The sequence below is a fragment of the Aspergillus undulatus genome (assembly GCF_047715775.1).
Source record: "Aspergillus undulatus strain CBS 261.88 unplaced genomic scaffold BDV17scaffold_28, whole genome shotgun sequence".
Lineage (NCBI taxonomy): Eukaryota > Fungi > Ascomycota > Eurotiomycetes > Eurotiales > Aspergillaceae > Aspergillus > Aspergillus undulatus.
In genome coordinates this window covers 228207-244891 of record NW_027396632.1, presented here as the reverse complement: position 1 = coordinate 244891, position 16685 = coordinate 228207, and the positions used below count along the sequence as shown (strand labels likewise).

At 50.6% G+C, this 16685-nt stretch overlaps 8 protein-coding genes across 8 annotated transcripts; 3 read left to right on the top strand and 5 right to left on the bottom strand.

Moving 5' to 3' along the window:
- Nucleotides 1-32: 32 nt before the first annotated feature.
- BDV17DRAFT_291928 (kinase-like domain-containing protein) lies at nucleotides 33-1974 on the bottom strand (the record flags this gene model as incomplete). Its single annotated transcript, XM_073762254.1, has 3 exons — nucleotides 33-1231; nucleotides 1285-1453; nucleotides 1531-1974. 3 exons carry the CDS (start codon nucleotides 1972-1974, stop codon nucleotides 33-35), a joined length of 1812 nt encoding a protein of 603 aa, XP_073615019.1.
- Nucleotides 1975-3674: 1700 nt separating this feature from the next.
- Nucleotides 3675-4306, top strand: BDV17DRAFT_291927 (uncharacterized protein; the record flags this gene model as incomplete). The annotated part of the gene is made up of 3 exons (XM_073762253.1): nucleotides 3675-3767; nucleotides 3820-3929; nucleotides 4006-4306. The coding sequence occupies 3 exons, from the start codon at nucleotides 3675-3677 to the stop codon at nucleotides 4304-4306; spliced, it is 504 nt and encodes a 167-aa protein (XP_073615018.1).
- A 258-nt stretch (nucleotides 4307-4564) lies between these two features.
- BDV17DRAFT_291926 (uncharacterized protein) lies at nucleotides 4565-6469 on the bottom strand (the record flags this gene model as incomplete). Its single annotated transcript, XM_073762252.1, has 3 exons — nucleotides 4565-5576; nucleotides 5649-5661; nucleotides 5743-6469. The coding sequence occupies 3 exons, from the start codon at nucleotides 6467-6469 to the stop codon at nucleotides 4565-4567; spliced, it is 1752 nt and encodes a 583-aa protein (XP_073615017.1).
- A 370-nt stretch (nucleotides 6470-6839) lies between these two features.
- Nucleotides 6840-7671, top strand: BDV17DRAFT_101663 (uncharacterized protein). Its single transcript, XM_073753698.1, has 2 exons — nucleotides 6840-7178; nucleotides 7238-7671. The coding sequence occupies exons 1-2, from the start codon at nucleotides 6964-6966 to the stop codon at nucleotides 7554-7556; spliced, it is 534 nt and encodes a 177-aa protein (XP_073615016.1). The 5' UTR covers nucleotides 6840-6963; the 3' UTR covers nucleotides 7557-7671.
- Nucleotides 7672-10648: 2977 nt separating this feature from the next.
- BDV17DRAFT_291924 (cell wall mannoprotein 1 family protein) lies at nucleotides 10649-11185 on the top strand (the record flags this gene model as incomplete). The annotated part of the gene is made up of 1 exon (XM_073762251.1): nucleotides 10649-11185. The coding sequence occupies one exon, from the start codon at nucleotides 10649-10651 to the stop codon at nucleotides 11183-11185; it is 537 nt and encodes a 178-aa protein (XP_073615015.1).
- A 230-nt stretch (nucleotides 11186-11415) lies between these two features.
- On the bottom strand, nucleotides 11416-12325 carry BDV17DRAFT_101612 (MAPEG family protein). The gene has a single exon (XM_073753697.1). It carries the CDS (start codon nucleotides 12104-12106, stop codon nucleotides 11591-11593), a length of 516 nt encoding a protein of 171 aa, XP_073615014.1. The 5' UTR covers nucleotides 12107-12325; the 3' UTR covers nucleotides 11416-11590.
- BDV17DRAFT_101611 (lanthionine synthetase C family protein) lies at nucleotides 12326-14374 on the bottom strand. The gene is made up of 4 exons (XM_073753696.1): nucleotides 14071-14374; nucleotides 13436-14000; nucleotides 13368-13381; nucleotides 12326-13317 (listed from the first exon to the last, which is right to left on the bottom strand). Exons 1-4 carry the CDS (start codon nucleotides 14249-14251, stop codon nucleotides 12545-12547), a joined length of 1533 nt encoding a protein of 510 aa, XP_073615013.1. The 5' UTR covers nucleotides 14252-14374; the 3' UTR covers nucleotides 12326-12544.
- Nucleotides 14312-16668, bottom strand: BDV17DRAFT_264938 (Zn(II)2Cys6 transcription factor). The gene is made up of 6 exons (XM_073758107.1): nucleotides 16578-16668; nucleotides 16206-16524; nucleotides 15949-16162; nucleotides 15871-15902; nucleotides 14588-15826; nucleotides 14312-14543 (listed from the first exon to the last, which is right to left on the bottom strand). Exons 1-6 carry the CDS (start codon nucleotides 16658-16660, stop codon nucleotides 14499-14501), a joined length of 1932 nt encoding a protein of 643 aa, XP_073615012.1. The 5' UTR covers nucleotides 16661-16668; the 3' UTR covers nucleotides 14312-14498.
- Nucleotides 16669-16685: the final 17 nt, after the last annotated feature.

Here is a 16685-nt window from a genome sequence, read left to right as displayed (position 1 = left end):
AGAATATACAAAGCAATGCCATAAGTACAACGCTATAACCCAAACGCCCAACATAACCACGCTGAGACAGCAAGGACACCAAACCGCACCGCTTGCACCCCGTACGGCCATTCCAGATCGTGAACAGCATGGCCTCGTGGCTGCTCGATGATAGCTGGCTCGTTGACAGATAGCTCATTGACCGCTGGCTCAGTCTTCGGCGTGGCCTCTGGTTCTGAGATCTTACTAAGACCTGATTGGGACTTGGTATCATCCTCCACAGGAGACATCTCAACATCATCTGAACCAGTCTCATCGACGTCGGGGGCCTGCGGCTGTTCATCTTCAACTGGCTGAAATCCCACAATATCAACAGTTTCTGAATTTTCACTTCGAGGAGATGCAGGCTTCTCGATATCCGTAGGTTGAGGCTTATCCTCAGCGGAAGGAGACTTCTCAACCCCGTAAGAGAACCAGGGGTGTTGAAGGACCTGCTCTATGGATAGCCGTTTCTCCGGGTCGTTCTCAGTCATCCCGTAGAAAAGGTCCTCGAGAAGCTCCCTTTCCTCTTCGACGAGTGGCTCATGCCAACCGCACACTGATGGGCCAGGCAGTGAAATCAGATGGAACACTTTTGTGCTCAGCTGGTTCCGTATAGTGGCGCGGCGTACTGTAGCCTCGTCTAGGTGGCTATCGTCGAGTACAGTAGTGTCGCCATCAGTCTGACAGTCACCGCCAGTGCGCCTCATATTCCGCTCCTTCTGTACCCGTTTCCATTCATCGACCCACCTCGACCATTGGGGCTCAGGTAACCGGCCAAGCTGGTTGATCATCCAATATAGATAGTCGTCGATGTCATCCCTCGCCAAATCAAACAATTTGTCACCAAACCGAATTTCGTACATCGTCGCAGCTAAGGCAAAGATATCACTTGCTGCACCGCAGACACTGTCTAGGGCCAGTTCTGGCGAGGCATAATGAAGTGGGATACCGACTGCTGGAGGCGGGGTTGACATATCGAAGGATTCACCAAAGTCAATCACGCAGATCTTGTCACTGACCAATCGGCAGATGGATCTATCGTCAAACTCAAGCGGGTAGACGATGTAGTCGGGGGGGCATATGTCCTCGTTGGCGTTCTGTGATCGAAGGATGTCTGCTCCCTCGGGCTCTCCAAGAACGTCCAGAAGCTCCTTTTCAGACAGCCCGTTGAGACCTTCTAGACGGAAGAGAATGTTGGAGGGTCGAAAGTCTGGGACACACTTAGAATAAGTTATTGATATCCGGAATTGGGAATCGGCTTACCTCCATGGCAGATACCATGACGATGAAGCGCAGCCATAGCCTCTCCTGCCTGCCGGCTGAAATTTCTCAAATAGCTATGAGGGTCGTCGAGGGTTCTCGAAATATCCTTCACCTGAGGACCTGCGACCGGATAGACGAAACATTGGTGGAATCCGTTCACGCTCTCAAGCTGAAAGTCATCCAAGGAAGAAGGCAGTACTGCGCAATGGCGGGATCTGTCTTGGCCAGCTCCTTTAAATGGCGAACATTGGCAACCTCTCTGCTTCTTTCCCCGGAGAGATGCGCTTGAACGATTTTCAATGCAACGTATTCGGTTGGCTCGCGGCCGAGGACGCGACAAAGCCAGACGTTGGCAAAACCACCAGTGCCGAGCTTGTGGATCACACGATACTGCCATTCAGGACCAAGGCAATCCCCAAGGTGTACAGGGAAGTGTCCGCCCTCAAAGTACGACAAAGGAGACTCGATATTGTCGGCGAATAGACCGCAGATAGCGTATCCTTCACCAACTTTGATCATCTCTGTTTCGGCTACCTCGACGCGTGCTAAATCATCATCCTGATATGATCCAGCCTCAGAGACTGTCTCTGAGAGTTCTCCTATTGACCCGGAGCCTGGCAGCTCCCCAGGGCCTACGAGGGTAGGGGAGTCTTGGGCCGGTTGTAACTTGGGGGAGTCGTGACGGGACATGTTTGTTTCAAGATTGAGGGACTTGGAGCGAATGCGAAATCTCCTAGGAAGAAATGCAAAAAGAAAGGTATAACGGAGAACGGGAAGACCACTGAGGAAAGGGCCCTCGACCGTGATTAAGTAGCAGAATAAGGCAGTGGCATCGACAGTCGAGTTCAGAAACGCCTTTGTCGCGCTCCTGGCAAAGAACAGCAATGAACTCCTTCAGCGTTCACAAAAGTAGATAAAGACGCATGTGACACCGTTCATTGGATACCCGGCTTTGATCGAGTCTTTGAAGAACCAAACCCTTCACTAACCTGAAGCATCCAAAAATAGATGCTGGAAGATCTGCCAGATTGGTACCAAAGGTAATCATTTTCTGGCAGAGTATTTCGTATGAACCGAAATCCGACGCGCACATACGAGGTGCTCCGAGAAGTCCAGTAATACTCTACTGTCCGCTGTAACAGGCCTATTGGCTGAATGCAGTAGATGGATTTGGAAATGCCTTCCTAACCTGGACGGTTAGAACACGAAAGGAAGGGTCCCGTGTGGCTTTTTGTGGCATTGTGAGATCAAGGTCCCAAAACAATGAGCATCCCTGTCTATGGGGTGCCGTATGAGGCTCAAAGGTCATTGAATTTTTATGACAGTTTCGTGGTTCAATGTCATAGGAGCCTCGTAGCCGGTAAAGGCCAAGGCTTGGTCGATTGGGGGACATTAGTCTAAAGAAAAATCTCGATGGCATAAGACTGTTATTCAGCTGTGAAAGTGGCTAGGGGTGAATGCCTTGGTTTCGCCGTATAAAGGACCTTGATCGATGAGATAGTGATAGAAATTAAGAAGAACAAAGTCTTAACCGGGTGAAACTGATGATATGAAAGACTGAAACCCGACATTGCGCACTCCTTCAAAAGTCTCGACTATCTGGTTCTCAATCTGCCAGCCAAAACTCGATTAAAGGCTCCTGAGGGAGTTTGAAAGCTCATACACATTCGATAGTAGATGCTGAAACCCCTTGTTCGTTATAAATGCTTTGAACAAGGTTTCTCGTTTGGTATGCCTAGTACAAAGGATTAAACCAGAGGGAAAATGCTATATACTGCCATGACTGGCAGCATGCTCAATATGAAATTCATGATACACTCGAGGCATACTACCCGTCGACTTATTGTTCACATCATATAATTACGTCTTATATCTATCTACTCGCATTGATACAGCAAAATGTCCAGATTAAGCACCATTACTGAGCACTCGGGGAGGGAGTACGAGTCAGGGTTGGAGCTAGAAGAGGGCCAAATCCGGGAGGAAAAGCCCAGACGCAGACCCCAATCCAGGACCAACTCCGCAGGACGAAAGCAAGCGGAGGAGGAGGTCTGGACGAGTGTGACCTCCAAGTCAGCGCAAAGGTTTGGCCCCTACTCAAATGACAAAAGGCGGACGTGGCGAAGCCGCGCCAGATACCCCAGGGATCCGGACAGACTACACCCCGGCGACGCATATGGGTCCTACTCGAATGGGAGGAGCCGTCCGTCAAGAAGCAGTCACTATATTGACCCATCCCGTGAATATTACCCAAGTGGTAGAAGCAGGCCGTCCCGGAGCAGTCACTATGTTAACCTGGATAAACCGCAGACAGACCGCCAGTCACAAACGCCGGATGGGTTGTATACTTCAATTAGGTCCAGTTTGCGGTCAACTGTCAAGCTCACAAAATGTCAACGCAGTCTTACGCGAAAAGAGCTAATCAACTGAAGAAGCAAGAACCGAAAAGGACAATGGGAAGTGGGAGCATGGAGGATCCTTGTGTACGTGGCCGCGACTGCGAATTGATGCCTTTGGAACTGACGAAAGCTTTAGGTTATGTGGCTGTGCAGCCCGGTGGACGATCCTGCTGGAAGGGTTAAAACAGTAGAGGCGTTGTGCCGGCAGGCGTGTCTGGAGAAGGGAATGAGAAAGATCTGGATTCGGTGAGTTCAAGCATCCAGCTCCATCAAACCGTCAATATAGGCTGGGACTTCACTAACATTAACTACCTGGATTCAGCATGGGTGATCACAATACCACACAGGCTTTCGGTCTGAGTGTGACGGACACTAGGGGTGCTGGGGTCCAAAAGAGCTTTTCCCGCTGTGACCCCCATATCACGGTATATATGGGCAACTCGTACAAGTACCGTTATGACGGTCATATCTTCGTCGCCTATTCCAAAGACAGCCCCGAGCTTCCGGTCCGATTCGCCGAGAAAAAAGATCGGGAATTAATTCAACCCGGCGAAGAAGGCGCAATATGCCTTCTGGATAGAGACTTTGTGCGCGGTCTCGCCGAAAGCGAGGGGTTTTTATAGTAAAGACACGGAGAGCTTATCCTGAGATTGATTTGGATGACCCAACTTATCTTGGACTCACTAGCAGATGTACCTGTTCGAAATTCCCGTATAGGCCCGCCTTACAGAGATAATTTAGAGCAAAATTGAATTGCGACGAAATACCGGGCGCCTGCCAATGGAGTATATTCATACAAAATCAAATCAGAGACAAAAAAAAAAAAGAGAAAACTGAGGCCGCAACGTGAAGAGATGCCATAGTCCGGCAGCATACCGATTTCACTTGGGAAATGGGCGTTTTGAGTTCGTGGGGTCCTGCCTACGCTGAAGCTCACGCTGATTCCGGCGGCGCTGGGGTTGATCACCGGGTCCATTATCGTCTGTACGCGTTTCCTTGTCTTCCTCCAGGAATGCTACATTTTTCTTGCCCTTACCTTCTGCAGCGGGTTCTGAAGTTGGCGTTGGCTTTGGACCGTGGCCGGGGCGATAAGCCGGGGTTGGGGTTGGGGGTATTTGCCTCATAGCTGAGTCTTCTGGCGGCGAGGACTGGAGTGTGTCCGAGTTGGGTGTATTGAGAGCTGGATTTGAACTATGTCCCTTGAGCCTGTCCAAGAGATTATGCCCTTTGCCGCGGCTGGCGGTCCTAGGGACTCGAGAGTCTGGATCGGATTGGCGTAGCTCGAGATGTGCCATTGTTGTCGTGATCATTGTTGTCGTGACCATGCCTGAACCACGGTCGTTGTCTTCATCGGCACGATCTTCATCGTCCTCGTCCTCGTCATCCTCGTCATCCTCGTCATCCTCGTCGTCCTCGTCGTCATCACCAACGTCAGGACCGGGCGTGTTGTCGTCTTCGAACACGACCTTTACCTTCTGGTCATTGATGATCACAATATTGTCTTTGATGTCCTTTTCGTAGAAGGTCAGAATAGCAGAGTATGTCCCGTCTCCTTCAGAATGAAGTCTGACGGGGGCCGTGGGTGCCGCTCTCTTCTTTATATCCGGGCTCATCGCCCACAGCGCGTCTCCGAGTGTCTTGAGCTGACCACGATATGGCGTAAGCGGGGGGTGCTTCAACTTTTCAGGATCACGTTTAAAAACAACCCACTCATCCCGAGGAATAGGGTTGTCGAATTTATAGTCGTTCCCTTTTCCGACGAGATGAGCGAGATAATACATGCATTGGCGAACTGAAAGTCTCGACGACCCTTCGGATGGGACGTCGGTGTGACATATTGGCCTCGAAATGTACAACTGCACCTCCGATTCTCCGTTGTAATTCTGTATAGCCCTTTGACAAAGGAATATAGTTTGGTTGTAAGTAGTCAGAAAGCCATATTTCACTTTGTATATGTGCATATACAAAGCTGGCTGACCTAAAAAAAAAGTCTTCACATTAGCAGCGAACTAAGAGGGAAAAGGTTCGTGCGTTGAACATAAAGAGGTAGTCGCCGTACCAAGGGCGTTTCGTATGGGAGACTCCATTTTGTTGTTCTTCCATTTATTGTACCACGACAACAAATTATGGTTCCAGTGAGTTTTCGCTTCTCCGGAGAGTAGCATGTATGGTATAGTGGCCTCCTGTATCCGACGATGGAAGCCATGACTGGGAAGATTGCACCGAACCGCCACAATATCTGGTATATTATGCAGGTTATCTGTATCATTTCTCTTGTCCGTATGCGTTTTCTGGTCTATTTCTTTCTTCCTGCCCACAACACGCTTTTTGTCTTTCTTATCCAGGTCTCCTTTCTTGGGGTTGCTGTCATCGTCTTTTTGGCCGCGGGAGCCTTCTGCGCAGGCCTTGAAGTCGCCGAAGCGAACATGGAGCTTATTGGCGTGCGCGACTGACGTGACAGGAGAGAGTGCATTCAACATGAATTTCCCACAGATAGAATCTTCGTTGCCGCATAGAGTTTGTTCCATATGCACAAATATCGGGTATTCTGAGTTTCGCGCCGCCTCTTCCTCTGGTGACTCGTAGACGAATTTGGCTTTCCGCAAGTCTTCTGAGTTAAAGAGCTCACGCGCCTCCGATTCGATCTGCCAGTCACCTAGTGGCCCGGCGTATACGGTGTTCTTGAGAGCAGACGATGTGGTTCGGTAGCCCTGAAGAGTCAGGAGCTCCGGGAGTGCCATACCAAGTATCTCATTGCCAGTAACAAGATTCGGTCTTTCTGCCATGTTGAGTAGAAAATGTTGGAGCTTTGGGGGGCGGGAGACAGAAGGATGCTTGGATAAGTTCGATAAACGGAGTTCAAGGGCTCTAATAAAGAAGTGTGCTTGAAGTAGAAAGTGTCGCAACGTAAAATGTCGATGAACCAACAACAAAAAAATTGATCCAAGGAAGGTTCCAGTAGAGTCGCGAAGCAAAAGAGAATTCACAGTGCCCATGCAAACGGATGGTGAAGCTGTTGACTTGTGTTGTGAATGTATAGATCTAGATACCTACCACGTGAGAGGTGCCTGGTGACTATTCCTAATGTGGAATGGCGCGGCGGCAACCACCTTCCCACCTCCAGATGATCGTAAACAAACTCTCAACCGATTCTCTCGACACTTCTCACTCTTCAATCTTCTTTCATCGGCGAGCCAGATTACATAGCACACTTCATCAAGTTCGAAGAGTTTGCAGTTGTCAATTTGTCATTCTATCCTGGGCGGCCCTGGTTGTGACAATGTGGATCGGCAAACGATACAAGAATAGTGTCTACAACCCGCCCGACGGGTCCAGGTGGAAGGTCATCAAAAAACTCTCGGAGAGAGTGGTTCTATCCGACTCTTATCAGTACGAGATGGGCAGAGACACTTCGGAGGTGCATGCTGTTTACCGCGTCCGGCAGACCCACGGTAAATCCGTTGGAAAGAAAGCCATTCTCAAGGTTTCAATGCAGTGAGTCAGACCCATGATGAGCCGCGGCTGCCAAGATAGCTAATCGTGACCATGAACAGAATACCAGAGGATGGCGGGAAGGACGTCTCTCTAGATCACAGCGTCCGTGCCAGAGAGGCTTCAGACATTTACGGTATCGCCACTATGCGGGAGACACACGCTCTGACTTGGCTTACTGAAAGAAACTGCTCCGTGTCTCCTCGCCTGCTAAGTCTGGTGGTAGGCAAACAGGAAGGTAGCACTATGCCTGTTCCAGGTGGATGGATTGTTTTCATACTTATGGACATGGTCCCTGGGGTAAACCTGGAGGAGTTCCGGTATTTTGATTTTGCCAAAAGAGAGAGGATCAGGCAGGCATTCCTGAAAAGCATGACGTAAGTTACTCAAGTTATTGATTCATCATGAAGCCTGACGCTGGTGTCGTTGCAGGGAAATATACAGTCACAATGTTGTCCTTTTCGACAGCCGACCCGCGAATGTCATTTACGACGAGGACCAAGATAAATGGTAGGTTCTGACAGCCATCAAGTGCATCTCCTGTCTGGAGACTTAGTATTAACGCATTGCTTCCCAGCTACTTTGTAGACTTCGAAGACTCTCACGTCGATTCAACCAGATTCGAAGCGATCTCCACGATATTTGAAGATGAATACATGGCCGAAAGTGAACTTCAAATGTGGGGATTGGACGATAGGATGCTTGGCCTTGTGGGACCGGTGCATGGGCCTGACCAGGAAGATGAATGTCTGCGCGAAAAGGTCACGAAGACAGACTATGCCGAGGAAGGTGTGCTTCTTGTGACAGTTTAATGATGTACATGATACACCTGGGGGTTTTGGAGTTTTGCGGACTGGCGTTGCGCGTTTCGAGCCTAGGAACTCGGACATGGCCTTATTGTTTGAGTAACTTTGATATTGGTTAGCTGATATTGTTGATCAACCTACTGCTGTAAACCATCATCTGTCATCTTTGTAATATCACGATGGGGGTTGGGAGTGAGCTGTCTCTGGACGAAAAGCAACCACCCTCATAGATATCATCATCGTAGCCAGCAGTAATCAATGGCTTGAAAGGTTTTCGTTGACAAGACCTCTCTCCTTTACAACTTTGCCCAACACCCACACTTCACTCCGGACAATACATCAAACCAGGCTGAAGTTTTCCACCTCAAGCTCGGTAGCTCGAACGACAAAAGAGCGGGCATTCACTAACAATGCTAAGGTTGTCATGAGTCGTTGCGGGCTCAGTGTGCGAGGACAGCTGACTAATCTGCATATTTGTTCAGCAACACCGCCGCCCAATTCCTTCCTTTCTTTCGCCTTCTATCCCCGACCCTCCTTTCTCTTTTCAAAATTGCTTGATTGTCAACACCGCTCCCTACCACCCACACCATGACTCATGAGTCTCTCGAGCTGTTTGATGATATGGGAATTAGTCTACGCATTTGCTGCACCGAGGGATACGTCCGCAAAATTGAATGACTATGAGTCGGTATTACCAGCCCAGGCTAGGATACAAGTATCACTCCACATCTTCTAGACGCTGTTCAGAGTCCTGGCTAACAGATTGGAATGCGCTACAGGTTCTAGACGCATTTATTCCGCCGCAATATACTCACAGGCGAGAGTGAGGACCTCCCCGACGCTGGTGGCGGCGGCGTTGAATTTCAAGCTTCTTACAATTACGTCAAAGTTCCTAAGTGGTGGCTGGATATGGACCAGACCGTTTACGGGCTTGTTGGAGCAACGAGACCATCCGCTTTGCCATTGACAGCGAGCCCCGCAGAACGACAAGACTATTCACGGATCTCACCCAAGCTACACGGACATCAGGTGATCGAAAACCACTCCATATGTGCGATCTACGTGGTTGGGGCTCGACGTCCTACTTTGTTAGGTATCTTGGTTTGACTTCCCTTGTTTATGTCTTCTGTGTTTTGACCATGATCACAATCTTGCTGATGAGCTTGGAAGCGATATGTATGGTATTAACTGATCTGTTCCCAGATTTGACTATGGCATCATGCTAACCTCTAGCTGGGCTGAGGAATACTTGTTGGCGTGGGGCGTGGTATTACCTAAAAGTAAAATTGGCTTTGATAGACAATCTCACTCATTCCTTGAAGTCTAGCACTGAGCAATAGTAGCACATAGCTCGTAATTATACTTTTACAATCAATAAACCTTCGGATGTGTTAGCTCTGCACGATATCTGTAGGCGACGCACTGCGGGGTTGGGTCCATAACCCTGATTATCCCGTCGAGAGACATTTGTCCCAACGCACATAAACAGACTCGCTAGGAACCACGATGACCACCTATTCCAAAGTCGCAATTGTGATATCAATGCCCGTGCCTTCTCAAATGTGCAATGTGAAGCCACGCTCAAGGCCCGTTCCAGAACTACCCCTGTTCCCCCGCGCCAGATTAATCTCGCGCGGGTGCAAGATCGCGGCGCCCCGCAAGAATAATAAATGAAGTCACATCCAATACACTTGGCGACTGAATACAACTGGTGGAGATTCGTCCAAACTTCGTCACGGATACACGCATGCGACGAGCCGAGGGCTGGCCTTTCATTGCACCATGACGGAATACCAGGACCTCGAGCCCGTCAGGTACGTTAGGTAACTCTGCTATTGGTGCACTCGTCATCTGGAGTGCTTCGCTAGTGTAGATGCCCCGCGATATCGAAATACATAGCAGTGGCACAATGTCAAGGTTGTTGCTATGTATGTCCGTGTGGAGTAAACATTGCGATTCTTCTTATTCAACGCACAGGTGCACCTTGACATGGCTCCAGTATTCGCTATCCTGCCGCCTCATGGCGAAGAGATCGGATTATCAATGTCAAGCTATCGTTCCCCGTGTCGGAACTAAGAAGGAAGAGCTTATTCAGACACGATAGAGCCAGAGCAAGATTCTCTCCACAGTGATCCTCGTCAACGACTTGTGATCTTCGATATCGTCGGCTGGACCCCGCAAAATAGAGAATAGAGATAGATACCCAGGACAATATTGTGGGCACCAATGAGATCTAACAATTGGCTGCAAGAAACACTGTCCTGATTGACCAGCCAAACTAAGACATAGGGTAACAAGCTCATCCTATGACGCACTTTGACCACGAGGGAGCTAGCCTAAGGCCCAGGGCCCCGTCAGTATGCGGGGGAAAGACGACATCGATCGTTTGAGATCCGCTCTCGACAGACTCTCGGGGTAAACACCCTACCCTCGTCCCACCATACGCACCCATGTCGAAGCACATGCTCGGGTCTTTATGAAGTTTGGCTGAGGAGCAGAAATCTCCGAGGTTGTATTTTAGAGGTCTTGAGACTTCTCAACGGAGCATAAATAGGGGATTACCATCCGAAGGTACCCTCTTCATCTGAACACTCGGAATATAAACGAGCCCTCAAAATTTCTATTGAATATCTTGAGAGATTAAGAAGCCTTCCACCAACTTCCAAAATGAAGTTCCTCACCACCCTCCTCACCCTAACCCTATTCTCCAGCACCTTCGCCGCCCCAGCCCAGAAGGAAAAGCGCGCCCTCGCCGACTACCAAAACGTCTTCACCGGCATCAGCGACCAAGTCGCCGTCGTATCCTCCACGGTGTCCTCCTACGTCTCCGCCTCCGTCCCAGGCGCCGACGTCCAGTCCGCCGCCAACGAGCTCGTAACCATAATCAACAATGGCGCAGCCAGCATCGCGACATTCGACGCCCTGAGCAACCTCGACGCTCTTGCTCTCGTCTCCCCGATTCGGGATCTCTCCTCTGATGTGGGAGACCTCGTTGATGCTGTAATTGCGGCGGAGCCAAATTTTGAGGGTGATGGGCTCGCTGCGGATGTTCTTGGTTTGCTGGAGGCTCAAAAGGCCGCGACTGAGGCGCTGACGAATGCCATGACGCCCAAGGTTCCGGCTGCGTTGCAGAATATTGCTGCTGAGCTTGCGGGAGGGATTATTGCTGAGATTGAGAGGGGAATTGCGGCTTATTCTGATTAGATGATCTTGGTGGATGCCTTGATTGTATTGGATACTTTGAATGTGAACCTAGGTGGTTTGGATGCGAGATTATCAGGGTGCTTGAATCGGCTTCATGAGGACCATGACTCTGCATTGCTATTCTTGCGATATCAGCATGCTATCTCTTCCTAACAACTCTTCTTTACTTCCAGTTCGTATGGATTTAAGTAAGTCCCACCGGTCTTCATTTGTTTGTTTTTTTGTTTTTTTTTTCCGATTTGAGGACAATATAGTACCGCTGCCTGTATTCATTTGTGACAAAGAATCTCCCACACATGGCCTATGAGTACATCCAAATACTTTAGATCTTACTGCAGGAGCAGCAAATAAAGACTGCCACTGCAACCCATGCAACGTCCTCTACGTACCAAGCCACTCAAGAACTCAAGAGCTCAACAACCCGCCCGCTCTATACAACAACCCCAAACAACACAAATTCCCCGTCCACCAAAACATCCCCCTCAGTTGACTCAGCTTCGGCCTGTCCGCGCCAACAAAGAGATAAACAACCGCATACCCCACCCTGGCAAGGGTATACCCCAGCACAGCCCTATTAACGCTCACATTCTCAACACCCGCATGACTCGCCATGGTCACCGCCGCAACAAGAAGGGTATAATTCTCCACGGCATTCGCGTGCGCGCTTTCATTCCGCTTCAACATGTCGAGTGTACTCTGGGTTATTTTCCCAGATTGGACGGCGGCGGGGCCATATTTGGATAGATCTTCGCGCGGGGAAACATTGTGGTCTATCCCGTGGTATTGTTTCAGTGTTCGGGAAGAGAGGAGGCCGTAGGCGAAGATGAAATTCATAATCAAGGCGGCTGGACCATAGTTTGGGATTGAGGCTGAGGTTCCCAGTGGGGTCGGGGAGAGACCGAGGGAAGTTAGAAGGGACATAAGGCTGTGTCGTTTTTGTGGTATGATTGTGCTTTTCTGGTATTGGAGAAGTGTTGGGTATATGGACTGTTGGGCGGGAGGCGGGTACTAAGATGATGGGGTGAGCTTGGCGAGGGGAGGGGAGGGGTCTGGCTTTATTTATGTTCGGGATTTCAGCCGCAGGAAGATAATCGAGCATTTAATTGCGTGAGTTGAGGAGTTCAGACCAGCTCACTCAGCTCGAACCAGCACGTGTGGACGCGTCGGCGGGAGTGAGATTAATATATTCTGTCCAGCTGACTGGAGCGGAAAACGCGTCAATGGTGCTCCGTCTAACCACCACCGGCCCTGGAATCCTACGTGGTTAGAGCCATCAGCCGCTTACCTCGCTCTCGGAGAACTCATTGAGGGTCACTGCATTTTGATAGATTAGTTGGATAGAGTGGTTTGACACTGGCATTAGAGAAACCCCGTCGCCCCATACCCACCCATACAGGGAAATCCGAGCTGCTGCTGAAGACATTGCTCAAACGCCGCATCCTGCGCGAAAGCATCACCAGCCTCGATCTTTCGCAGCCGCTTCTGAACCAGAACACAAGTTTCCGCCCAGGCACAGAGCGTCCCCGCTAACCCCTCATACAGCGAGTATGGGTGATCCGGCATGCGATAATCATAGCTCGCCGTCCCGCGCGACTCGTTATATGGTTGTGTCTCCCGGGCATGCAGAAGCATGGCAATAGCCCTAGAGAGGAACTCATCGGCTGACGGGGCTTTTGTCTCAGATCGTCCGTGCATCTCCCTTGCTTGGGCAAGAGCGCCGCCGTTATACTCAAGCGCATCATGCAGTAGAAGGAAGGGCCAGGCATTGCCGGCAATACCATGGCAGAGACCACCACCCTTGGAGAGAAGGCCTTGTTCCCAAACGCGATCTGTAGCGAGGCGGAGAGCGTGATCCCATTCTGGTTGCCAGTGGTTCAATACCAGGTCTGAGTTCTGCAACGCACAGCCTAGCAGGCCTAGGATGGCGGGCGCGCCATGACAAATCTGGACCAGCGGCGACTTTCGAGATAGAGAGGAAGAGCTTGGTGGGATTGTCGTTGGGAGGTGGCCATCATGAGCGATGCATAGTCTGCAGAGCCCGGAAATAGTGGGCCCGATCTCAGCAACGTAATTGTCCGCTGTATTGCTGAGTTCGTCCGGTCGGCAGGCGAGGAGAATGGGAATTATGCCGGCTAATCTTATTAGTGCTTTCATGTACAGTCGGGAAAGACCAATTACTCACTCAATCCGTGTGCCCTGGCAAAGAAAGTCAGCAAAGTCCGATCGAGGATTTCTATACACGTCACTCACCATCCAATTCCATAGTGCCCAGGCTTCCATGGCCACATCAAAGGCAGAGCTTCCTCCTCCCCATGCTTTTGAACATGCTCGGTGGCACCCTCTCTTCCTGCGCCAATGATAACTCGTAGAACTTCCGGAATCCTTCTCACAGCCGGCTTTAGCAGCTCCCGCTGAGCTTGAGGCAGATCGGTCAATCTGGATCTGATATTGAGAAGCACCCAGAGCAATCCCGCGCGGCCAAATAGGACCTCGTCGGCGCCAAGGTGATGGCCGTGGTAGAAGCCAGTAGACCCATGACTGAGTGCTAGTGCAACAGCATCCTCGAGACATGAAATGTCGGAATCGGAAATAGATGCCGCGTTTCCAGTCGCAAATTGATGAAGAATCCTCAGTGCGACGGCTGAGATTGGCGATTTTGACGGCAGCGGCGAGAGACCGCCTACGCGCAGGGGAACATTGGGGCCTTGGTTGGGGATGCGTGAGCCGGACAGCGCAGAAAAGTCTGGGAGAGGCTGTCCACTTTGTGCTAGCGACAAGGCTTGGTGTGCTAGTCTCAGGTATGCAAGGGCGATTCCTAGACCATTCAGCGGTCTGGAACGACTGTAAATTGGGGTCTCTCGAACACCCCAAAGGTAGGAACATACCTAATTCTCCGGTGAATATACCCCTTCCATCGTATTCGCCAGTAGGAGGGTCTCCTGATTCGATAATTTTGACACCATTTAAAACAGCGGGGCAGAGCTCTTCGAGCGTTTGGCGGAGAGTCTCCACGCTTATCTTAGGCAAACTAAGATTATTCTCATAAAATTGCGGGCGCTCCGACATCTTTATACAGGATCTTAGGTCTGATCGATTTTGGGTAGGAATTGTCAAGTTGAAGATATTCTTAAGTGCTGGTTGCTATGGGTTCAGGCATCAGTATCCCCGCATCTGACGTGTAAGGCATAAGCTGATATAATCCTGCATGAGCTCTGTAGAGGGGCCCGTTGCATAACCCCGCCTCTCTACTTGTACATCAGACTGGTGAGCGAATTCTCGAAGTTCACTCAAGCGTAAGCCAGCGGACTGACGGCTATTCCCATAAGCTCGAGCCGGCAATAATCTCATCCCACCAAGCCTGCTCATTGTTAGCATTGGAATGAGATTGGAATGGGGACCTACCCAGTTGATGTCCTTGTCCGACACGTCAAATATCCCGCTGTCATGCAGCCCTTGCCCATTGTCCGGGTGCAAAGAGGATAGTGGTGGGGAATCCACTCCGCCAGGTACCTCATAGCTGCGCAGCATCTTTCTCAACAGATTATACAGTTTGGTAGCTTCAGGGCAAGAGCTCGATGCCTTCCTCCAGAGGTCGACAGCCTTCCTGAGCTCGAAGTGTAGCGCGTCGGTTCCGAATACTGACTCAATGTCTGGGATTCTTCGTCTGGTTTCCAATTCCAGGAGTATGGTCATCGCGGCTGGTGCCAACATTTGGCGAATGCGGGAGAACGCGTACCACGATGGCTGCAGGAAGCGCTGGTAATCTATTAATGCCAGGGACGAAGCGATAATCCGGCCACGAGAATTGTCCGCAGAAATGTGAATAAACTTTCGATGGAGTAGACAGATTCCATAATGGTACATGCATGCAAGTTGAAGGTTTGAATGATCGGCTGGACTGGTGGGTTGACGATCGTACAGTTGGTCGCCGTCCAACCTCATGTGCTCGGGAACGCCTTTCCATGTCTCCCAAAGGAATCGGTCAATCTCCATGGCCTTATCATAGTTGTCAGGGTGAGGGCCGTTGACGAAGTCTACAACCTCGCCGAGGGCATGAAACACGCGCCCTTTTGCGATTAGATATGTGGCTGGCGTAGGCTCAGAAAGAGGTCTTGATGGTGGCAGTACGGAACTATCTTCGGTTATCTCCCACTCATGCAGATTGCGCGGCTCCTTCGTGTCGGAATTGATGGCAGGCGTCATGCGGGGGAAGCCAGACAGAAATGAGGCTACCTCATCCATGCTCAGGACCGAGAGCCAGACTCGTCGTCGATACTCCGCTTTCAGGGCTGACACAGAGGAAATGTGATCAGGATCGCGGTGATACCCCATGTTCACTGCCACCCGAACTATGACTCCAGTCATGATCCACAGACCCCGACTATTGTCATCCTTGCGGTTCAATTCAGCAGTAGCATTGAACCGCAGCGTCTCAACAGTGTACGGCAGGCATTTGGCGATGTCACCCATTAGCAGGCACTGCGCAGTGCGTAGTCTGTAGAGATGGAATTGCTTTTCCGTGGTGCCCTCGAAGGCTAGCCCACCAAACTGGACACCGAGCATTGTCAGGCCGAGGATAGAGAATAGTAGTCCTAGCCAGATGATACCAGTCTGAGAAGGGTCTTTCCAATGGTTCTCGTACTTCAACAATCAGCAAGAGCGAGCACAACGGATGGGAACTATACCTCTCGCAGAAAGGTCTGTTCATGTACGATAGCTGACACCGGTGAGTCCGTGATCCAACAGAATGTCTTGGAACTTACGAGGAACTGAAATCGGAAAGCTGCTGCGATCGAAGAACCATTGGATAAGCCTGTCAACTTCAGGCTTAGGCGGCAAGGACGACAAGATTGTTGGCAAGTCAACGCGTTCAACTTGGCTAAACAGCAAGCTCGTCCCATCGACCGTGTTTGAAAGCGAAGGCGTGTCATCGATATCATTCTGCGCTTCATTCCAAACCTCCTTGAGCTCATTTATCTAAGCCAGTTAGAGTAGTAAGCCAAAGCGTGGAGGGACGGACTTCTCGTAGCACATCGTGCCAGTCGTCCGTCGGCTTATACACCGAATGAGTCCCATCAACCACAGTTGTGCCGAGACGACCAGAACCTGAGGTAGTCGAAGCCACGGACCCTTGAGAGTCGTCTGGCGATGGGAGGGCTAGTGGCTGATTGATCAGTTTCTTGACAATGTCCTCGAGGTGGTCAATCCGCTGGCGCATCGTCTCGCCATGGCGATCTCGAGCTGCTAAGGGCGGCGCCCCATTAGCGGATCCCTTGTAATTGCAAGCTTCTCCGCGGGCTGTGCAATTCTGGCATGGCTTTTCGCGGTTGCATTTCAACCTAGCGAAGTCAGCAGCCGGCGATGTTCGAGGGGTGGGCTCCACTGTGCGTACTTTCTCGCACGACACGCCTCGCATGATAAGGGTATGCGATTACGCCGCACCTTCGTCACTTTACCAGCGGGTTGGGCCTGCATTATTGCGGGATGGACCAGGCGATCG